General features: G+C 31.5%; 1 protein-coding gene across 4 annotated transcripts in view; it reads left to right on the top strand.

Annotated features, from left to right (window-relative positions):
* LOC124357378 overlaps positions 1-21,762 on the top strand; it is a 192,903-nt gene extending 171,141 nt beyond the window's left edge. For 3 of the 4 annotated variants that reach the window (XM_046809124.1, XM_046809127.1, XM_046809126.1), the window contains exons 8-9: positions 6,003-6,166; positions 9,899-18,813. In XM_046809124.1, coding sequence (XP_046665080.1) covers positions 6,003-6,166; positions 9,899-10,657 — 923 coding nt within the window. In that variant the 3' untranslated portion in view covers positions 10,658-18,813. Of the gene's footprint in view, positions 1-6,002; positions 6,167-9,898; positions 18,814-21,179 lie in introns of those variants that run through there. The other variant, XM_046809125.1, reaches the window with a different exon arrangement.
* The last annotated feature ends 2,884 nt before the right edge of the window (positions 21,763-24,646 follow it).

The raw sequence follows: 24,646 nt of genomic DNA, 5'->3' as shown, positions 1-24,646 counted from the left end.
CACATCAAGGTGCATTTATGCTTCAAGGCAGAACTTGTTATGAAAAAGAGTTATCTATAGGCCTATCTTTAGTACCTACTAACTAATGTAACCACACTATTCACCAATAAACCACAAATCAATGGAGCCAAATAGCTTAAAATATTTCCCGAAGTCATCAGAACCAGCAACCCGTTTGTTGACTGATTTTTAGCAAAGCTTATCACTCAACAGGCTGGCAAAATTTTATTTCTACCTGTCTATATATCTGTCCACACAATATCTCGAAAGCAAACTGACCTTTATATTTCAAATTTTGCATGAAGCTTCATTTATATATATATAGGTAACACTGAGTTTGATGATTGTGCGTGTCATTCCCTGAGATTTAGCTGAGTGTTAATGAACATTTTGTTATTGGTTTAAGGATAACCATGGTGGCAAAGAGAAAATAGCAGAAGAAATAAATTTGTAAACAAACTGAGTACAATCACATGAGATTTTAAAGTGGAAGGTCTGTGTTAAATTCTGTGACAAGATTTCAGCGCACACTTACACCCTCCCTAAATCGCCAAAACTTGTGTAATATAAACAATACTATAAAAACTTATGAAAACATTTCAGTGTATCATGTGGCAAGATATTTTGAGAAAGATCTTATCTATCAACTTTAAATTTTTCATACAATTTCATTTTTTAAATATACAAGGAGTTCTATGATTATGCATGTACAAGCATGGAATTTAACTGTCATTAAAGCCTACCTCTCAATAGGCTGACAAATTTTTCTTTTGTCTGCCAGGAGGATGTAAAAATAATATTTTTGTATAATGGTCTGTTTGTCTATCTGTCGGCAGGACATCTCGAGAATAACATGACCTATATATTTAAAATTTTGCATGTAGCAAAGCCTGTTACACAACATGTGTTATGGTGTACTTCTAGCTTGTCTTAAATATAAGACTGCAGAACTATTTGGTGATTAAGTCTATCTATAGCCTTGAGGATTTCTTCAGCATTTGTAATTTATAATCATGTGTCTGTCCTTGTATTTTGACAACTATTCTGTTCTTGATAGTCATGAATAAATATTGTTGTAGTACCAAACATGGAGTAACATCTTTTTACAAATTAACATGTGATATTTCCGTGGGTGTTCAGTGTAATATTTCAGTTGATAGATGTATATTAAAACCTGGAGCATTCATTGAAGCATGTAATGAGCCTCTTGTATGCCCACTGACAGTTATAATCAACAAATAATTTACTCAAGGTTTTTTTCCATCAAAATTAAAATCAGAAAAAGTTCATCCTATATCTAATGACAGTTTTATATAAGGGAGATACAACAACTCCAGTTTTGTTAGACTTACTAAAGCAAGTCTAACTGTTTTAATCACAACCTCCTCCTCAAAAAAACTAGAAGACCGTGTGGTTACAGGAGCATCACCAGTCTGGTTCAGGTTATTTAATAGGCAGAACCCAAGCAGTAGAAATAAAACCATCAGACTATGCAGTAACAAAAAGAACTGTGTCCACCAAAGCATTCCCAGTTGACAGAGGTGTCCTGCAAGGATCTTTTCTGGGCCCTAGCCTTTATATTAGTTTTGTTAGTAAATTTCCTAAATTCGTCACAAACTATTGCCCTATGCTAATTTATGCTGATGATACAGTACTCTCACTAAAAAATACACTCCCCTACTTGGAAATAGAGTCATACATTGCAATAAAAATGGCAATGATGTACTGTGAAGCCTAGTGTTAAACAACACAAAGACTCAGAAATTAATATTGTGAAAAAAAGTTGAAGTACTGGAACTACCAGGGGTGGAACGTTTGAACAAGGGAAAATACTTTGGAGTATTTGTAGAAGAAACTCTCTCCTGGAATGATCTGATTGATGAACTATATGGAAAAGTGAGGTCTGCCTTATACATGTTCAGAAGACTGATGCACATTGCTGGCCCAGAAGTGGCAAGATGTACATAGCCTACTTTGCTCTCTTCAAAAGCCACCTGAAATATATGATAACTGTATGGATCAGCACCTCAAATTCATCACACAAAGGGTCACACACTGGTGCTGCAAAAAAAGCAAACCATATACTAATGGGATTGAGCCCACAAGAATCCTGTAGAATTGCCTTCAAACAGCAAAAAATACTGACTGCAGAAGCCCTGTATCCTATTAGTTATTTATGCAAGTCAACAAGACCTGACAAGAGGAACTGATACACATTCCTTAGATACAAGATCAGCAGAAAATTACACCCTTCTCACCCACTGACTGATCCTTTTTGAAAAACAATCCAAGTTTGCTCGAGCAAAATTTATCAACCCTACCAAAAGAGGTCAAGAACACTACAGGGCAGTAGCAATTCAGAAGAAAACTGATTTCCTGGCTTGTTTTCTTACATTTCTGCTCCATAGAGGAATTTTGCACTGGAGAACAAATGGCTAATCTACATCTCTTCAATCACACTGAACTATCTTTTTAACATTTCTTTTCTTATTATTGTACTTCAATGTTGTGAGGAAGGTACCAGTGCTCGAGTAGAATGTTATTACACTCCATTTTGTTTATTGTTTTTTTTTTTTTTTTTTTTTTTTTTTTTTTTTTTTTTTTTTTTTTTTTTTTTTCATTGAGAATTAAAGAGGGATGTGTTCTAGTATACATGTTATGTATGAAAGCAACAATTCATTTACATTTTCAAATATACAAAATTGTTAAATAGTATAACAGTTAGTATTATTAAAATTAATTTACTGGTATCAGTACTGTACACATATGATTTACAAGAAACATAAATCATTAGCTGTCTTGAATAATGGATACTCAGAATTCAAACTTTATTTACTCTGCACAAACAAACACTTTTCAAATTATTGCACAAATTATAGGGACATCTCCACTTATTGCACTTGACACCTGACTTCCTCATAGTCTTGTTTCTTGCTCTGCCACAGAGGTAACATCTCCCTTGTACGACTGTTCTGTGAGGTTCAAGCTGATATTAACCAGCTCCCCATCATCCAGTTTCAACAGAAATTTTCCTTTTGTTCGTGTAAGGTTCCTGCTTTGGTATCATTTTAAGGGCAAATAATGCTCAATGTGAGGTTTCATGTGTCCAAATCACAGCTTCTTCAAAAAGTCCAGTCTGTTCACAAAAGCAATGTTTTGGTTGGCTTTATAGATATTCAAAGCATTAATACCTCCCACATTAAGTATGTGAAAGAAATGTGTCAATGGCCTCTGTTTTGAGTCTCTCAAAACATCATATTGTCAACACATCTTGTCTAAGATATTAACACCATATTTTGTGTTGTTATAGTCTGTAAATATGATTGGATTCTTGTCGTTCTCAGTTGCCTCATTGGTTGAAATGTTATTGAGCATAGAGAAGGAATCATTAAAACAGCTTAGTTTTTCTGTGGAACATAAAATACTAAAGTTCGGTTTTTCTGGAAGTAAAAAATGTTACTCTTTACTTTCTTCTGCAAATCAGGTAGGAAGTCTGGAGGCACTTCCTGTCTGTTCTTTCTCAAGGTTGCTATTAAAGTGAGTTTCAGTTCTTCTCATAGTTTTATGATCAGAGGCACATAGCTGGACCAATTATCATAGGTGATGTTTCTGTTACTTCCTATTACAAGTTCTTCTAATCGTACAACCAAATCTGAAGTGCTGTTACTGATTCTGTAAGGCCCAATAGGTTGTTTGCATGCATAAACTTCCAGATTTGTAGTGTAAAATTTTGAAGTAGTGAAACCCTTTAATTCTGTACTTTCTTGGTTTGTTGGACATGTATACTAGAAAGGAACAATTTCTTCTACAAGCCAACAATTGTTCATAAAGCATCATAGTCAATCGGTTTATAAGAACTACAATTTAATGCAACATTTTCAAAGATTTCACTGAACCATGAATGTATGAATGAATATATGAATGTGAGGTAGCGTGATAAAAACCTAAATTGGTTCAGACTCATTGTACCGTACATCAATTCAACTCCAGAACCACTAGTAATGTTCCACACATCGAAAAAGTTCCTTCTCTCTCTTTCAAAGTGAGTCCTAATTTTGGCAATGTAAATAATATTAGTGTACTGAACAATTTTCCATATTATTTCATCAATTGTATTCAGATAAAGCCTGTTCAGGTATTTGAGCTAACCTAGCATTACCTTGTGTCCGGGTCTGTAGAAGACCGGAATGATATTGTGCCTAGGAGTGCGAGCTGTTCATGATATTTGTGGATCAATAAGCCATCTTGTTTTCGGTCTTTTCCAAAATAAATTTCAGGATTTTCAAAAGGGACTGACTAGCAGTGAAGCTTGTAGAAGGGTTTGTGGAGGAACTCTCTGTGGTGCCAGTTCGTCTTGTATTTGAACCCCTGCAACATTTTTGAAAATCTTCATTTCATTATTACTAACATCTTGGGAGTCTGAACAGCTTTCAGTTTCAAGTTTGGAGTATTGCTCTTCTACATAACCTATTTCTAGTTCATCAGGGTCTTTCTTATTAAGGGCACAGTCATTGTCATCCTCCGTTTCAGCCAACCAACACTGTAACTGTTCACTGTTATCCATTGTTCATGCAATTTACAATTAAGGTTTTGAAATATCCATAATTAAAACAAAAAATTCATTTGTTTCAATTGGTGGCAATAGAATAAATAGTTATTTAAAACTATAGCACAACTGTCTTTGTATTTTAGTTCAAAATATAACAACTTTGAAATGCATTTCAATAATTAATGTTGTAAGTTGAAATGTTTTAATTATACTTTAGAATAAGAATACTTTAAAGAAAAGAAATTTTAATGTTATAGAAGCTAAATGTTGGCTTGTTATATAGAATTAATAGAAAACATTCAACAAATTTAACATCAATCTTTTGGAATTTATGTAATATTACAACATTTTTGTAATACCTCAAACATTGATAAAACAATAATACCTTTTATTTATTGTATAATATATTGTCTAATTTTACTTAATGCCCTAGCAAAGTCACTCTGATGTGGGTGTGGGGGCATGAGGGGATTGCGGGCAGTGGGACAGTGGACAAGTTGGCAGTAGCTGGAGCTACATCATGACTCATACACCCGGAATCTTATTGTGGCCTGTCTGTAACAAGTCAGAAACACTGTTACAAAATGGGTGGCTCAGGAGACCTCTACTGGGAAGGTCTTCCAGGCCTGAGACAAATAAAAGCTGCCATAGACCCTAAATCAATAGATAGAAAAGCTATTTTTGTACTCAGTGGACCAGACATCAGACTGTTGTCTTGCCCACTTAACTACCATCTGTTGAAGATGGATTTTTCTGAGTCAGAGATAGGACGCTTCTGCAGGGAGTCTGCCTTACACATCATTTGTGACTGTAAGGGGATTGCCCCAATCAGGAGGAGACACCTGCACAGGACATTTCTAAAATCGGCTGAGGTGGGATTTTTAGCTCCTTGGCATATCTTGAAGTTTAGCAAAAGTCTCAAGACGACCTGGTTTGTATAAATTTCATGGTTAAGTTACAATATATCCTCTGGTTCATGGTGTCAAGAGTTATTACTTTGGCCTTTATTGTATAACTCAAATTATTAGCTGTTTAAACTTTAAATCTCAGCATAAAATACTGTACTTAACATCATGCTAGATATAACATTGTTCAGTGTGCAAGGGCCTGTTTCCCACCACTTCGAACAGCTTATTAGGGTTGCCAGCAAAGGCTTTATCCAAACCAATATATACCACACAACAGAATGCTGCTTTCAGTATTTTTCAGTTTAAAACTCATTTTTGAAAACGTTGTCAGCTAAAATGTTGTTCTAGGGATCTGTTCATTTGCAGAATTAGGTATACCCTAGCTAAAACAGCGTGACATAGTGTAAGATTGACTTTATACATTACCATTGAACTTGTGATTATCGGAAATGTCAATCATTAATGGTTATGAGCATCATTTTTTTAAGTTTAATTATTTTTTAACTGTTCTGATTATTGTTAACTGTCTGAAACATACATTACAGGTTCTCCATACTCCATTCAAAACCATCAAGAGGTGGTTCAAAACAACTTGTTGTTGAATGGAGATAGAAGTCAGCCTGAGCAGACGGCCAATTGTGAGACCAGCTGTTTGGCAGCTGACCACAAACCAGTCGTGGATACAAACAGTGATAGTAATCCAATAAAGGTATGGGTACAATGTTATTATTCAGTTTTATTTTTCAGTGTTATCTTTTGAGATTAAATTTACCTGTATAGCTTTGTTATGATCTTAGATTATCAAACATTGACTGTTATTTTTATATATTTAAACTGTGGTAGGCCTCTAGCCTGCACTGAGAAAAATTGTGAAGTAATATAATTATGGACAATACTTTAATTTAGGCATTTTCTCAAGTATCAGCTGATAAATATAATTATTTTGTAATGTATTGTTTTTGTATAATATTTTTGAGTAAATTTTTGAATTATGGGTGCTAAAATTAAAATTAAAATAAACATGTAATGAAATAAGTGGCGCTTTCAATTAGTATCTATTGTTTTAACCCGAGAATTATCTCAGTCCTGATCCTAATTGATGAATTGTTCAATTTTTTTTCTCCAGTGGCTGGTTGGAAATACTAAAAACACTCATGTTATTAACTTTAAACCAAGAAACAATTTGCAGATTATGATTTTCTTTCTTTTATATATCACAGAGTCTGTTATATTCTTTTTTTTTAACACAGTCAAATTGTTGGGCCTTTCATTAATAAATGTTACATTTTATCACTACAATGATCAGTAATTGGTAAACGTAGTTCCTGCACTTCTGCCATGCTTAAGCTATCACAGTGTACTACTTCTAGTGACTTCAGAACTGTATTATATTGGAATGTTAATTTCCGCTTGCTATAATTGGCTTTCCGATCTGAGGATGTTAAAATGTTATGTCATTATATTGTCAATATGACCAATAATACTTAATTGCCTTCAGAAAAGAACTGTCTGAGTAAATATAACATCTAAGAAAAAATAATGTTGTAGAAATAAATTTTGAGATAAAAGTTACACACAATCCTGCATCGCAGTATTTAGTTACATTGAAAGTTGTGTGAAAAGTTATAATAAAATGGTCTTAGAAATTATTTTTAAACATTTAATTTAGCAGTTGGAACATTTTTGGTATGGAATAATTAAACTGTACTTAACTGATAGTGAATGAAAACATATGGATAAAATAAAATTTTACAATTTACAAAGGGAAGTTAAAATCGTATAAGGAGAAAACTTAGAAATGATTTTAAACGATCATCAATTTTTTCATCAGTGATAGTATTATGTGACAGACTAGTTGTAACAATAATAAAGAAACTAATTAATTTAAACTACTATTTACAAAAGAAAATTAAGAACTTATAATGAGAGAAATAATTCATTATTGACTAATACTGTTCATTTCTGATTTGCCCTATCCCACTCTTTCAGTGATATCACAGCTGTTTTTAACACTTAACCATTTTCTCATGACAAACAACTATCTTCTCAAATTCTCTCTATCATCTTTTTCGTTACTTTGTAGAAGCTATTAAACCTTTCTTGTGCATCTATTGTCAGTCTTAAATGAAAAACAGATTTCACTACATATAATTAATATTTGTAACTCAAAAATTATATAATAAAAATAGATTAAACCTTAAAATATTTCACAAGTAGTCACATGGTGTCAAAAACCACACTAAAAAGCAACAAAAGTAGTTGTGTAAGAGTTGAAAGGAGTCAGTAAAGTAATAACAGTGTTCTGAACAAAGACAGCATACCTACTGCAATGATACAAAGTGTACCTGCAGCAGTTCTCATTTTAATATTTACTTCTCCTTCACCATCAAATAGCATTAAAGCTGGCTGTTTGTCATTGGCAGTAAAACTCTGTTATAGAAATACATAAAGATGTTTCAACTGCCAAAGATTTAGTCATTCATAGCAAGAGAGAAAAACGTGTTTGTGTTGTGATGAAAAACATGTTGATACTCTTACGTGAAACTGAACCTAGCTGTCAGATGATAAACAAGGCTGGACATACACTGCAGAAGCAAGTGTCACGTGTCATTATTGCCCCTACAATATTGTCGAACATCTACTTGTCCATGCATTGAAATGGGCCTCTGAACACGGAGAGAGCAAATTGTGTCAAAGGCTCCTCACAATATTTTATGGCACACCACAACCATCGGAAACATAAACACTGCGCACACGCATATAAATACAAATTTGACTGAATGTTGCGATACTTTAGTCATATGCGTTATACATTTGTGTCACGTGTCCCTTCAAAATGTCAATAGCAGAAGTTATTGAAGAATTGGTAGATAAAGTTTGTCTGAAAAACATTTTAGTTGATATTTAAAAGAGCTAATACTCTCTTTTCGTTGAAGGGATGGACACAAATTTCCTTTTCGGAGACAAATCCAACATTTGTAGAAACTGTCATAAGTAGGTTGCTACATTAAATCGCTCTTCTGTACTCATGTTATTCGCTGCAGGTTTAACAGAAAACTAGTTATTTTTTTAGGTATCGAGTCAAAATGTGTCTTTTTCACAAGCTATCACACACTGGTGGAGCAAATTGTCAAAATTCTTAGAACAAAAGATTTGTGACACTTGCTTCAGACAGTTTGCTCCTCCAGTGAATGTTGTGAATAAATATCACAATATTTTTGATACAACATAAAAAAAATATCTGTTTCAGATTTTCTAACATAAATTTGTATTAAAAATTACTCTGTATTAAGGCTGGCACTTTTAGGACACAGTGTTACCAACCAACCACATGGCATTAGCACTAATTTCAAGTAGAGTGAGCTAATAAAATGGAAAATGAATCAAAGATGAAAGTAGAATCACAGGATCTGGTGGCTACTCTATATCAAATTTTTGCATTCTTTGTATCACTATAGCAATAGTTCAGTTATTTTCTAGCCGCTTATAATTAAATTTGTTGGATTATTTTCAATATTCTCAATGTTAGTCTGTGTAAATATTTAATAAACAAATGTTATGGTAAATATAGTTCTTCGTTAGATGATTAGAAGAAAGCACCATATAAAATTGATAAAATATAGTACAGATTTTACCTCAAATACCTCAAGTACCTCAAATTGTGAAAATGTTCAAATATATTGTATGAGAAACTTGTGCAGGCTTTTTAGATAGTAAGTTCTTTACAACAGTTCCAACATTGGATCCATGTAGATGCATTTGTACTTACTATAAGCCTCTACTTACCTAACAAACAATAATTGAGTTATTTCCGTATTTCATTCTAAAATGGTTTTAAACATAAGGTATATTAAAATTGTCAACTGTCATATAAAGTGCATTGCTTAGTATTGTAAGCAGTACTTAAAGTAAGTGGTCAAACAAATTATCTTTTAAATTAAATATTATAAATTTTACTTAGAATACCAAATGTGTTAATAATGGACAAAGATACTCTGGATAAAACTCATTCAACTTAGGTATGACTTGAATACTATATCCCAAACTAAAAAAGGTGAACTCATCTAATTAGTTGTATAAATTACAAAACCGTTACTAAAGAAGTTAAAAGTGACAAATACAAAATATATAACCATAACCAAATTAATGTCTAAACTGTGAGTTATATACCGTAAGTTTCAAGATATTTATAAATTTTGAAGCATTACAGTAGTAATATAAAAACAAAATAGAATTATTACAAACATATTTTTATAAAGTACCTTCTCTAGAACATGTACTTGATTAGGGGATTTTAAAGACTTAGGTGAACAATAAAAAAATCATTACAAATCATTAAAATCTCGATAAAAATTTCCCAAAATTTACAAAATGATTGATTTGAAAAAACAGAAGAAACTCAGTTTAACCGAAGAAGAGTAAATCCCTCGTACTGTTTTAGGACCCTGAGCAGCAAGTGAAAGAGTTGCTGGCCTCAGCCAAGGTGATCTCTGAAGGCAGTCCTGTGGAGGATCTGAGTAGCACTAGACTACCAGGCTTTCACCAAGCTTTTGGTTCTACAGAGATTGGGCGTTTCTCCCAACCTGATGGCTTCTTTGAAGCGGCAGTAGCGGCAGAAAATGAAAGAAAGGTGAGTATGTCCCCACTACCACCTCCTCCACCCAAGAGGGGCCGAGCCCCCAGGGGTGGCAGAAAAGCAAAGTCGAGGGCAGAGCCAGAAAAATGGCCTGATCCTTGCCTACCGATGGGAAACGCAATGGTGAAGAAAGACTCGTGGCAGGACTGGAACCCGGGGTTGCAACCTGGGTGTGATAACGCCATGAACTCTCTTCAGCGGATGAACTGTTACCCTTACCACGAGGATCAGCGACCGCCGGTGAATTGCCCACACCCGGATATGTACCAGTACCCTCAGTGGCACTCCGAGATGCCTTATTATGAGCGGCAGAACTGCAACCAGTATTACCCACCATACTACAATCCACCTCAGGAGCAGATGCGAAGTTACCATGACTGTTACACCCCCTACGACTACCCTCCCCCCAGCTGGCGGGGCCATCCTTACTATCATCCTTCTCACTTTCCCCACCATCAAAATGTCGGCTACTACCAACAGTACAGCGAGTATCGACACTATGGTTATCAGAACAATCGGTGGGCCGTCAACCGAGAAATCAAGTACTCCTCAGGAATGGTTTGACCGTCGGAGTCCCACCTTGGGTGTCTCAGAGACTTGGTTGAAAAAAGTACACTTTGAAATTAATGAGCTTAGCTCTTTTTCTATTTTTTAAGTACTGTATTTCAACTAGTGCTTATTTCAAAGAAAGAAACCAATGCCGTTTTAAGATAACTCAGTGGAGTGGAAGGAACTGATGTTTAGGAATTGATGAAGAAAAACAGTCAGTGATATAAAATTGTATTTACTCCTAAAAAGTGTTTTATTGTTTATTAATAGACAGTTTTGTTTTGTAAATATATAATTTATTTATAAATCTATGATTTGATCAAATATCTTTTAACTGGACTTGTTACAAAAGGTTTCTTTTCCATGTAAGAACCTTTACAAAATAATATACAAGGCAGATTTTGTATGTTTGTAAAACATTCAGTATCTTGTATTAGGGAGAATTTAAGTAAATCAGAAATAGCAAACTTGTACTGAAATGCTTACATTTTTTATGGTTTCAACACTTATCAAAAGTATACAAATAAAAATAAATGAATAATTGCTCACCATGTAGTTGAAATTTCATATAAATATTACCGATTTATTTAAATTTTATGTTTTGTTCAGTCTTTATTAATATTTTAATACATAGTTCATTACAAAATATAACATATGGTTCAAATTTTGATGTTAATTAATAATGTTCATAACATAGTATTAGAAAGGTAGTATTGCATTTTTCATTTTAAAATTATCTCTACACATTTCTTTAGAATTCAGTTAATATAATTAAAATATAGTTCTCTTTCCTGATGACCTTATAACTCATTTATCATGGAATAGTCATAAACTGTAAGTCATTTAAGTACTAAAATACTTATGAATTTTTAACAACTACAGTACTTAATATGAATAAAATTATTACAAACATATCTTTATAGAATGCTTACTCTAGAATTCATACTTGATTAAGGGACTTTAAAGGCTTAAGTTAACAATACAAATACAGTATCTGTGAAAATTGAACCTTTTATTTAATTATCAGACTATTATCAAACTATTTTTCAATAAATAATGAAACATACTTAACACGTTTGTGATGGCTGACATTATCGTACTTTTTAAAATTACAATGTAATTTTGACCAAACATGCCCATACATTTTTTTCAATAAATGTGTTCTGGAGTGTTTAATAGTGTCATGAACGTATGTCAATGTCTAAAATGTAGCTGGATAATATTCAAAGAGTATTAGAAAACCATTGTGCGTGACCCACCGGTGGGGCATGACACGCATTTCTAATAGAATGAGCCAATTCACATAAATTAAGATTCAAAACTTACACATATTTTATCAATGGTTATTAAATTTCATAGCCTACTTTTAAAATTGCAGTTTAATAAATTTGGCTTGTGAATACATATAACATAAGATATAATTCAACTCAGACTTGTATAAGCGAACTTTGCATTATTGTATTTTTTGTTTTTGCTTGTTTTCATATTTGGTTGTTAAATTAAAATTTCACAAACATCTGACGTAAGGAAAGTAATATGTTTTCATTTAAAATTCATGTACCAACAAATTTTACTTATTATGTGGCTGATTTAAAATTGTATTTTTATGTTTCTAGCCCTAACAGATGAAGTGGTTGTAGTTATTTTTTTATATAATGACTAATAAGTATGTATAACTCTTCATGTGTGTGTTACACAACTCACAGTTGTTTGCCTTAAAAGAGATTTGAGTCTAAAATAAGGGCAATAAATCAATCTTACAGAAAAGAGTTATAATGCTAATCATATTAAAAAATTTATTGTGTTCTAAATGTCCCTTTTACAGCAGAATGTGAATGTGCAGAATGAAAACATCTCCCTAAATGTTTGAATTAGTCTTGTACAGAGTAAAGTTATTCTAGAAGTATTAAAACAATACATGAACTAACATTTGATGAGCAGGAATTTGATGGAGTAATAAGCATCTTTGCAAAATATATTGCAGACAAGATGAATCTAATTTATTTATTCATAATATCCGTTTTGATTATTTCTAAGAAAAATTGTATTTTACTGTGTGTATTTTTACTATAAATTTCATCCATTGATATCCACAATTGGGTTTGTATTGGGTTCTTGTAGTATGGTACAAAACTGGATTATTACTCTAATGCTACTAATAATGTAAAACACAATTCTCGTGCAACAATTAAAAAAAATATTAGCTGAATATTGTATTAAAAATAACCAATGACATTAACACAAAAAAGAAAAATGTGCAGTACCGGTATACAATTTGCATTGTTTCCTTTTTCCATATTAATAGCCTTTACAGCTGCATACGCTATTATAAAGTTAATCTCATAAAATTAATGAAAATAATTTTAATTCAACCTTTTAACTTGCAGTAAAACTACCACTTTTGAAATTCTATTAATAACCCCTTTAACAAATTTTCCATTTTACTTTACATGTTATCTAGTATTTTAAGGAAATATTTTGGTATTTGATACATGAGCATAAATCTGTAAATTAACTGATCTTTATAATATCCATTTTTAAATATTAATTGTGAAGCAATCAATGTTTAATCATTCAACCAAAACCATAATTTAAAAAGTAAATTCTTGAGTGTTTAATAGAATGGGTCACCTATTCTAACTTCTTCTAATATATTCTATATCTAATTAAATGTAAACTTTTGTACACTAAACATAAGATTTTATTTTATTTTTTTCAATTCTTGTAATTTAAAACTTCTACAGTATTACCATTAATCATGGAAGAAGCTGAAAGTCAAAGTATAAAACAGGTGATAAGGAAAATTGTATAAAAATCAATAAATATGAAAATGTGTTTTTTTTTTATTTTAATAAACTAAATCTTGTTAACCTTCCTGTTATTAGCCCTAGAAGCAGCAGTCACTTTTTCCTGAAGTAGTAACCTTTTGCAAAGCTTCACAAAGTCATATCATATGAACTACTCTGATTAAGCTAAACCCTAGGTTATTATATATTGCTGTAATCAAGAATGTTTATTAATTATAATGATTATAACGAAATAATTTATTAAAAATTAAATTATTAAATTGGTTTAAGAATTGATATTTTATTTTATGTGAAACAAATTTCAGAGGTAAAAAAACAGGAGATTACAAGTACTTTTTACCAGTAAAAGAGTTGGAAAAGATTGGTATCAATTTTTTTTATTTCAATAAATAAATTTGAATGATTCATTGGCTATTCTGATAACTAATTAAGTTTTGGAGGTTACAGTAGATTGTTGTTTTTATATTTCTGATATCAAACAGCATTCTATGAGCTTTATATTACCTATCCCCTGCTGTTCTGTCTTTTTCTATACAAACAATTTGCTAGTAAATAAACAACCCACAAAAGTACTATTGTAACTAATTAATAGATTTCTTTTAAACACTCATGAGATTTTTTAATATATAAAATAACTTTACATTACATATCTTAATACATCAATTATGATAATCATGTGTATATCATATAATTTTTTTTAGTTAGTCTGATGATTCAAAAAATTGTTTAAACTCTTGGGGACCAACCATTAAGTCTGTTTTAGTTAATGGTTTTATTTAGTGGTTAATGTATAGTTACTGTAGTTTGTAATCTTATTAAGTTAAAAATGAATCAATCATCTGTTGTTTAGTGGAGTGAATAGCAGCCGCAGCTTGTACTGTATGGTTGTGTTAGTTTAGATCTGATCTGTTTATTTCATTTGTCTATTATTTTGTTAGGTATTTAAGGGATACAAGATAAAATTGGATCTTAATAAAAACACTATTACAAAAAAAAAACGTAATGTTGTCTGAGCTGAACTATGTATTGTTATTCGGTTTTGACCCTTAACTTTAAAATATAGCATTATATTTTACAAAACAATAAGTTAAAGTTTAAGAAGTTGTAAAGTCAGTACTATTATAAAAATTACATCATTTTACATTTTACAAAAATTAAGTCTCTGGTAGTGATATGTTTGTGTTTCTATAATTTTCATTAAAACTCTTTTTGCTTTTAATTTTGGAGACATTTCTTAACTTTCTACAAATCTAGTGTATACTCTAAGCTCATAGATATATTCAAACTAGAATCTGGTGTTTTAATAAAAATATTTATAACATTTAATTACAGTTTGAATTTAATTACACAAGTTAAATTACCCTGTAATACGCATATTTTGTTAATACTGAAATAACAGTGGTATTGATTACCTGTTAAAAAAAACAAATAATTTATACCTGAGTCTGACAAAACGATCTATTTTTATTTAAATTGTTTGTTTTAAATGTTATTTAGTATTCTAAATAATGTTGCTCAATCCTTGCTTAACTGCAAAACTCATCATTAAATCATAAACAGACTCGGAATCATTACGATAATTTAATGTCTTGTATCCCGTTCTGCCTGTATATAGTCTGTAAATCTGATCTGTCATATCGAGCCATTGTATATAACATCCAACCCTAGTTATTGCCAGAAGGTTACCATTCAACCCAAGACAATTATTGCAGTTTGTCATTGTTTCCATAATTTAAAAGGTATTGTAGGATAGAAAGAAAATTATAATATATACAAGTTTTATTGTGATAAATACGAAAATTCATTATTGAGTGTTGTAATGTTTTAAAGAAATATTGTACCTTAAGTGTTTGGTGGAAATTGTATTCAGTTACTGAAATGTGTATTCGTCTTGTGGAAGATTCATTCAATGATACAAAGCAACGGTGATAACAATAGAAATGAAACATTTATTTATAGTATTGATTACCACTCACTGCTTTCAGGAACCTAACTTGTCTTATTAAATAATATTTAGTACCGTACTTATACACTTATCACTGTATTAACTCCTTGACTGCTGTATTTCCTAGTTGCTGCTAACTTCTGATAATTAGATCACTATAGCATAACTGGATTAGCCAAATTGCCTCCTGCTGCTCATGCTTTGTGGCCACTCAGAGTTAAAGTACAGTTGAGAATTTGTGCCCATCAAGTAAACACAATGTTGGCTCACATATGTGCTCGCACTTTATGTATGGTACTCACTCACATTGCTGAGCAATCCATATATTTATGTTTTCATAATGATACTGCATATTAAATAGCATCTTTTTATACCAAACATTTTTAAATTTTGCTGTGTGAAGTATAGAAAAAAAATTTAAATCTTGATTAATGTTACGGACTTTAGAATATGCTCCTCAGTATCACCTTTCCATGATTTCTCTAGAATAATTTAAACTTTCCACGGTTATTTTTGTAACAGTTTGGACAAAATTCATCTCTAAGTATGATGTAATATCATACCATGTAATAACGTAATTATAATCATCTCTAGTAACAATGTAAAATAATGGGTGCATTATGTAGATGTTCCTGATAAGTTGAAAGAACTTCAATCAAAAAGTAAATTATATACCTTCTAGCAGAATAAAATGTACTGAATTTTCAGGAAGACATTCCACTAAAATAATTTATATGAAATGGGTTTTAAAAGTAAATTACTAAAATCATTATAGCCACAATAAATATTGGTCACAATAGAGATTCCAACAGGAAAATTTTGGTGATCAATACCTTACTTTTTAACTCTTTTTTCCATGACTTGTAGTAGTAGTTTATTATAATCCTTCTAGACAGGGCCGTACTCAGCCTTGGTGAGCCCTGGAAAAGATATGTAACTGGGCCCATCAGGTGGCCCAACCAGGGCCCCTGGAAGGCCCAGGCCCCAGTAAAATTGTCCGAAAAACTGTCTGAGTACGGGCCTGCTTCTAGAAGGAACCAATATGACTGACTCTTGATGGTGTGAAAGGTTTAATTATTTGGGAGGAGAGCTATATCAGCCCCTTGTATCTTTCTATAATGCAAGGCAAGCAGATCTGTATTTACAGCATTCAAGGTGTTAAACAATGTCTTGTAAAAGTTTAAATGTAGAGAAGAATAAAATTAAATACAGTTGAATAAGTGGTAAGATAGTGTTAAATTGACATTAAGTCACCGATCAGTAAGCCAAACTGTTTATGTTACAAAAACTTACTTCTGTATATAAAGTACATAGTTGTTATCAACAGGAGCTTCTAACAAGTTTCAGCACCCGTTTTCTCCTGTGCTGCAGTGATTTATACTAGTAACTAATGTCATTCTCTGTTTTCTGATTGATATTATCTCTAGAACTGATATACAATTTAGTCAAAAAAAGCCTATAGATTTGTATTTGAAGCTTTTTATGAAAAATTATAACATGATTACAGTCATGAGTTACTAGGAAGTTAATTTATATATCAGAGTTTGAATTATAAATTGTATACAATGATCACTGCTCTTACTCAAAACAAATACAAGACAAGACAGATACTTAGTTGTTTGTTCTTGTTTATTTATGTTGATTGGCTTATGTTTTTCTGGTATAAGTTGCGTGTTGGGTACAAGTAACATATATTTCAATGTTCCCAGATAAATGTTAGCTGTAAACAAATCATTTTAATAACTTTATATATTTTTGTACATAAGTAGGCAGGTACGAGGAGAAAATGGATGTAATGATGTTGGTCGCTTCTGATAACTTAACAATCAAAGGGTTAATTTGTTTTTCTTTTTAACTATTTTCAATAAAATATGTAATTTCAGAGGAGTCTCACTACATATATTTATATGAAACCTTACTGAGAGCAGTAATGACTCCTCCACTAGAGCGTAGCCACTATCCCACAGTGTGATAAGTTGTTTAAAGCCCGAGTAATTGTGTTGATTACTAAATATAACAAATCATATTGAGATAGTATTGTTGTCAGAAATAATGTAATGTTATTATTTAGGTTTAGGTAAAAAAAATTGTCCTGATATGGTGTGCCTTATCCATATAGCATAGAAACACGTTGGAGGTACGTCTAGTCTCAGTCTCCGTTGCGTTTTATTACGTTCTGTCACACGCATGACTTGTCTATAATTTACATTGTGCCAATCTACAGTAGCATAGGACCTGTGTGTTTCCACGTCAGCTCAATTTTTGAGGACCAAAGGTCTGTGTCTTATTGAAACATAGTTACACGTAGACACGGCATCGGTCCATCTTCGTTATAACTCGCTAGAGTTGTCTTTGTGTTTTTACATTTCTTTATACTGTATTGTGGCTTTTAGACCATTCAAAACATGAAGTTTTTAATTTAAAATTCAAATATACAGGATTTTAATTAGTTAAGTTGAACTGTAAAAAAATCAACATTCATTATAAATTAAGTCAGTATTAAAAACACTTTCCAATTATTCAAACTTCATTTATTCAGATTAATTAAGTAAAACTTGTTTACTTCAACTCTTAGGTCAATTTCGAAATTTTGCAGCCAACACCAGGAGGTAATGAAATATTCCTCACATGCTCTAAAAGTTATTTTTAAATAGAAATGTATTGTCATGGATGACGATGCTGATTAAAAAAATATCACAGATTTGACTTATTTTTAATTGATTTGTCTACAAGCCACCATAAAGTCACCTATATAGCTTTTATTAGTTGTTTATGTGTTAAACATATTCTTCCTCAGTTCTTCCATATTTGTATGCAAATACTTGTTATATTTTACAAAAAAAAACTTGTAAACTATTATCATATGCAGTATTTAGTTGGGACATGGATTATGTAATATTTATCCTTGTCAACTTCTCTGTATATATATGAAAATTCATTTTATTATATTATGAAGGTATCAGTTCACTATTCAGTTTAAATATAAAGTTTTAGAACTGTATTTTGTTAAGTTAATTCAACTGTACACACTATTAGCATATATTATGTTTCGTATTAAAATAATATATTTAAGTTTGACCAATTTTTGTAGCTTTTGTTAGAGTATAGTTGTATCTGATTTAATTACTACAACAATTTTTATTTGGCAGGAAGATTAATTTATTTGGTGTTTGAGTTGCTTCCAAAATATTGAAATGTGCCATTTAGTATAATATATACCGTATTCTAAAGGATCTCACTTAAGTACCGTACCGGTAGACTCCTGTAGTGTTCTAGCAACGTAACACCACTACACAATTGTACAAACGGGATTTGGATGTGTCTATACAGTCAACATAACACTACAAATAATCAATTATCAATACTAAAATGTGTGAAAGTTATAAAAATAAATTAATTAAACAATCCCTAAATATTTATGTATGTGTATCATTAAAACCCTTGACCATTAATCCACTTTATCAGTTGAAAATTACAACTGTTAGATATTAATAGTTATTATTTTAACCAACCAAATCTTTTTCTGTAAAATGCAGTAATATTTGTTTCTTATTAAGCTAATCCAGTTGAATTAAACAGGAACATCATTTGGGCTATACAAGACATGTTTGTGATGAGGTTTTAGCTCCTCATTTGGTTGTATCTTGTGGCATGAGGAACCAAATAACAAATAAATAAGGACCAAACCACATAATAAATCTTTGTTGTGTTAAGTCCAAAAACTTATTGTATAAAACATTGTATACATTTCAAGTTGTCTTGGTAAGAATACCATTCAGCAATTTAGGAATTTGGTATCTTCAACCAGTGGAATTTTTCTAAAAAAGACAAAAAATGATCCTGTTTAGTTTTACTGAATAGTGTGAAAGTTTTATTATATTGCTTCTAAAAATAAACATGTCAAATGAATTATTGTCACACACAGTGCTATTGTTGAAGCTTCATACATGCACACTTGATTTTTTTAATTCACAAGGTGCACACTGACACTATTATGGCTAAGTACTTTGTACATTTATAATTCAAACAATTGATGATCACAATGAATGTGAGACGTATTTTACTGTCTAGTTTTTGAATGCAAGGAAAGTTAAGGCAATAGATATTTATGTTGAAAATATATTTACTTATAAAATGATGTGGATAATCCACATGATAAGGTTGAATGAAGAGCAGGCAAATAAATTTCCATGATGGAACACAAAGTGTACAACTTTTTGTTTTGAATGATTCAGTATAGAAAGTTGATGAGGAAATAGAACAGAACAGATAATTTACAATGACAATGCTTTCAGATCAATGTTTCCAAGTTTTTAGAATTTCTTCACATGAGCTTGAAACTGATTTTTTATTTTAAAGTTTGTTATTGACGATGGATCATTTGAAAGGTTTTCAAAACTTTGGCCATTGTTATATTTTACAAAAATTAAACACTACGTTTCGATGTTTGGAATGAATCCTCTTCCTCAAGTGTCAAAAAAGTCTAAGACTTAAAAGATAAAAATTAAAAAGTGTGGTGATTAATGTACGAAAAACTAAACTTAATTTGACAATAGAATATGTTCTAGTTAAAAAAAAAAACTCAAGCCTATATCTAATTGGTAGAACAACAGCATTAAATCCAACAGGTTGAGAATGAACGCAAGTGATGTCATTGCACAGAACTGAGAGCACAACACAACACACGTCCACACACCAGGAAGTTAGAAAACTGAGGGGAAAATTAATGTCGGTACTGCCTGTGATACTGCAGCAGACCATCTGAGACAAAGAGAACAAGAAGGCGAGGATTAGGGGGGTGAGGAAAGGCCTTTGTCCCTACATTTTCGTTCACAAACCTCAAGCAATAAAATCCATAAACACACCATGACTTTGAGATTCAGAAGGAAGACCTAAGGCCAAAGGCATTAGCACTTTATTCCTCGCCCTGTTGACTATCTGTTCTCTTTTTTAGATGATACACCACAATATTATAGAAAATGAGGACATTGATTTCCTTTCCAGTATTTTAACTTCCCTGGTGTAAACGTCATGTTGTGTAGTCCTCGTGGTTCTGTGCATTCACATCGTTTGTGTTCATTCTATCCAGTTTAAACATTATGCTGTTGTTGTTCTAGCCAGGTATACGCTTGATTTTATACAAACCATATTATGTTGTCAAATTTAGTTTAGTATATGGCAAGTTTATTATTACACATTTTATCTTTTTAAGTTTATGTGTTATTTAAAACCTTAATTTTTAGGATTAATTACACCTGAGAACAAGGATAGATCTAATACTCAAAATGTATAGTTCTATTTATGTAAAAAGTAATGATGGCAATTGTCCAAAATCATATTTCCCTTTTCTCCTCTTGGTTGAATTATTTGCCTAATATGATGCAACTGTGTTGGTAAATTGCAAGGATTATTATAAAATTATGATCTTTATTTTTAAAAAGCTTTAAATTACAATCAAAATTGGAATCACTCTTGAAAACTCATAAATATTACTGATTTCTTGCTAGAACTTATTTTGAAGTCAGAGTTTTTATTTATATGTACTTTCATTTCTATTTATTGTTATGATGTTTATTTGTAATGTATCGTTTCCTTTCCAAATCTGCAAGAATGATGAGGCCTGAATTAGTAAACATTGTTAGAAAAGCATTCTTTTAAAATACCTAGAACATACATTAAACTAAAATAAATCACTAAACTTGCTTATTCAATCATCACGGTCTTATTATTAATACTACTTTACTTTACTAAATAAATTTGATTAATTTTTGTTTGTTTTCTACAGAATTCTCCTAAACAATCTGAATTCACTGGTCTCTCCTTTTCACCTCCTGGTTCCTCGGCATGGACTTCCTCATTTTTTTCCTTCGCCGAATCCTCTAAACCAGAACCAGACCTGTTTGGCTTCCAAGACCATGAAGAACCTTGCAACTACATAATTTCAGATTCACAGTTCAATGAACCTCTGTACACAATGGAAGATCATCTCTATGATCCTTCCCAGCAAATTTTGGTGGATCCTCTAGTGAAGCAGGAACCAGATCCGATCTGCACAGAAGAATTTGAGTCACAGGATTTAAGTGCTGTCACGAGCATTGGCAAGCCTCCAATAATCATTTCACAGAATGACAACTGCTGTGTTGTACTTGAGTCTTCAGCAATGGACAATGACGTTAAAGAATATTTCTCCCTCTAATAAACTACGTGACCACCACAACCTACGAATGAGATAAAGGTTGTGAGCTGTTTTCTCAAGTGTTATTTTTTTTAATCGTCTGTGTGTCTTAAATGTTAAGTTCTTATTAGTTATGTAACAAATTGTTATTCAAATTACATTTTAGGTGACAATAAATACCATTATATGCTTATTACATTATTGTTCTTTTAAAACAAGTTTGAGAAGACAATTGTTTCATTGTTTAAAATTTTATAAATTACTCAGAGAAATTAAATTTTAAATATTAAAAAATACTTTATTTTACCATAAATAGCATTTCATGAGACACATGCTTGTAAAGTATCTCTAGATGTTTGGCCTGGTTTATTTTGGGAGAAGAGAATACAAATTAGAAACCATAGACTTAGTAATAACTGAATCTTACTTTTATGAATCTATACTTAATCTCCTTAATTTTTTTAAAAATTTACTTTTAAATTTTAAGAGTAGGATTTAATAGGAAACTTGGTAATAGAGTCAAAGTCATATCTGAAAGTAAAGATTAACACATTGACCGTGGCAAACACCATAGTGCACACTGCATCATTAAAGTACTCAAGATTATGCAGTATAGAGCCTCAGTCAAGGTGTTGATCAACTTTTAACTTTTACTAAATATCAAATCCAACAGAACAATATTGAACCAAGATATATATTTGGTATTAGGTTTACACTAGTTCAAGTAGTAGCTACTTTAGAGACTAAAAACCACAAGTCTTATGACTAGGTTGGATATTTTAAATTTAGCTGATCTATAAAAGAATGGAGCCAGTGAGATTTTTAGAACGTATTGTGGGGTAATAATTATGTATGAAGGTGACCTATGCATAGAAGAATATTTTTCCTCTTGAACTGGTGAAAAAATATTGAATCAAGTGCAAACTTGATATATTATACAGGGTGTCCCATGAAGAAACGGAGAAACTGTCAGGACTTGTTCTTACAGTGAAAATAATGAAAAAAGTTCATATACACATAGGTCCAGAAACGCTTAGTTAGCGAGCTATACAGGGTGAAAGATTTCGCCCAGATTTCAGTACGACCGTTAAAAGGGAGCACTATTAAATTATTTTGGGCGTTACCCAGGACGTAAAATTTAATGTATATTATGCAAATTGAACTAAAAAATTGAATAAAATTGGTACCAGACCTCTAGCTGCAGTAATTTTTAAGATATCTGAAGAAATACGCAAAATTCGGTGTCCAAAAACAAGTTTCATTTAGGTTTCAAGTAGATTAACTTTGTTAAATGTGTAACAAACACGTAAAATTCTTTAACAAAACTTGTAAAGAATTAATTTCTTAAGATAATGATGTAAAATAAGCCAATAAAAATTATACGTAGCCTAAACTTTAAGAAAATCAATTTTTAATTAAATAAATAACGTTCGAAGAATAGACAAAATCGGTTACACTTTTTTTCTTGCTGAACGTACATGTTTTTATAAACTTTTATTTTCACTTACTATTGCAAAAAAAATAAATGCTAACAAAATAACTAACCTTAGTTTAGTAACTGTTCGAAATTCCCTCCTTCACAATACACACAGCACTCTGCTCGACGTAAAATATTTGTGGTGGCTCTGCGAATTATGCCTGGATTGTTTCTTATACTGTCAAATGCGTTGCGAATTCTAACGAGTAATTCTTCCTTGGTATCAACTTTACGTTTATACACCATAGCTTTGATATGTCCCCATAAGAAGTAGTCAAGAGGCGATAAGTCAGGCGATCGTGGTGGCCAGTTGATTGGTCCACCACACCTAATCCAGTTCAAGAAATTAGCATTCAAATGATTTCTAGCTACTAAAGAAAAATGAGGAGTTGCACCATCGTGTTGGAAAATCATTTTTAATCTTTTTTGTAAAGGGATATCTTCCAAAAGAGCCGGTAAATCATTTTTCAGAAATTGTTCGTACATATTTCCTGTAAGGTTTCCTTCAAAAACGAATGGTCCTAGAATTTTGTCATCAATAACGGCACACCAAACATTAATGTGAAATCTGTGTTGGAAAAAGGTTTCTACGGTACCATGTGGATTTTCTTCACTCCATAAATGACTATTTCTACAATTGAAGGACCCGTTTCTCGTGAAAGTTGCTTCATCAGTAAATAAAATTGAATTCACTCAATCAGCATTGTCTAGAAGCCAATGAGAAAAGTTTAACCGTAAAGGGTAATCTGTTGGCAGCAAATGTTGTACCTTTTGCAGGTGAAAAGGATGAAGTCTCTCTTTACACAATATGCGCCACACTTTGTTTCTCGATAAACCAGTGCGATACGAAATTCGCCTCGTACTAGTGCCCGGGCTACGATGAATATATTGAATCACTTGAAGTTCATCATTAACGCGATGATGTGCCTGCCGTTCAACCGAAAACGAAATTGTTGGAAATGATCCATTCGTTCTTAAAAACTGAAACACTGAAGAAAAGGTTTTCGCATTCGGAATCCGCCTTGCAGGAAATCTTTCCTGATATTCACGTTGAGCAGCTTCCGCATTTCTATTAGCATATCCGTAACAGAACATTATGTCGGCATATTCTTCATTAGAAAATTGAAACGGCATATTAACTTTTATACTGTATCAATATTTACACTTAACTTATCTGTATGACACTTCAATATAAAATATTCAAAAAAAGTTCGTAATTGTGATTGTTGAACAGCTGTTAGTACTGCCAACCTATGAAAATAATATTTTTGTTACAAAAGTTGTAGAGTAACGTAAATTAATTGGCAATTATTGTTAAGTTTCAGATTTTATGACACTAAAGTTTTTTTACTAGTATGTAATTCATTAGAAAAAATAGAAGAATGTTTCTATAAATAAAATCTATACATAATTATTTTCAATAATTAACATGTTTTCTCCAAATATTAGGATGTACATTCAGTAAGAAAAAAAGTGTAACCAATTTTTACTATTCTTCGTACGTTATTTATTTAATTAAAAATTGATTTTCTTATGTATCTTAAGTTTACGTATAATTTTTATTGGCTTATTTTACATCATTATCTTAAGAAATTAATTC

Source organism: Homalodisca vitripennis, chromosome 3 (assembly GCF_021130785.1).
Source record: "Homalodisca vitripennis isolate AUS2020 chromosome 3, UT_GWSS_2.1, whole genome shotgun sequence".
NCBI lineage: Eukaryota > Metazoa > Arthropoda > Insecta > Hemiptera > Cicadellidae > Homalodisca > Homalodisca vitripennis.
The sequence above is the reverse complement of the archived record's forward strand: the minus strand, read 5'-3'. Positions and strand labels throughout refer to the sequence as shown.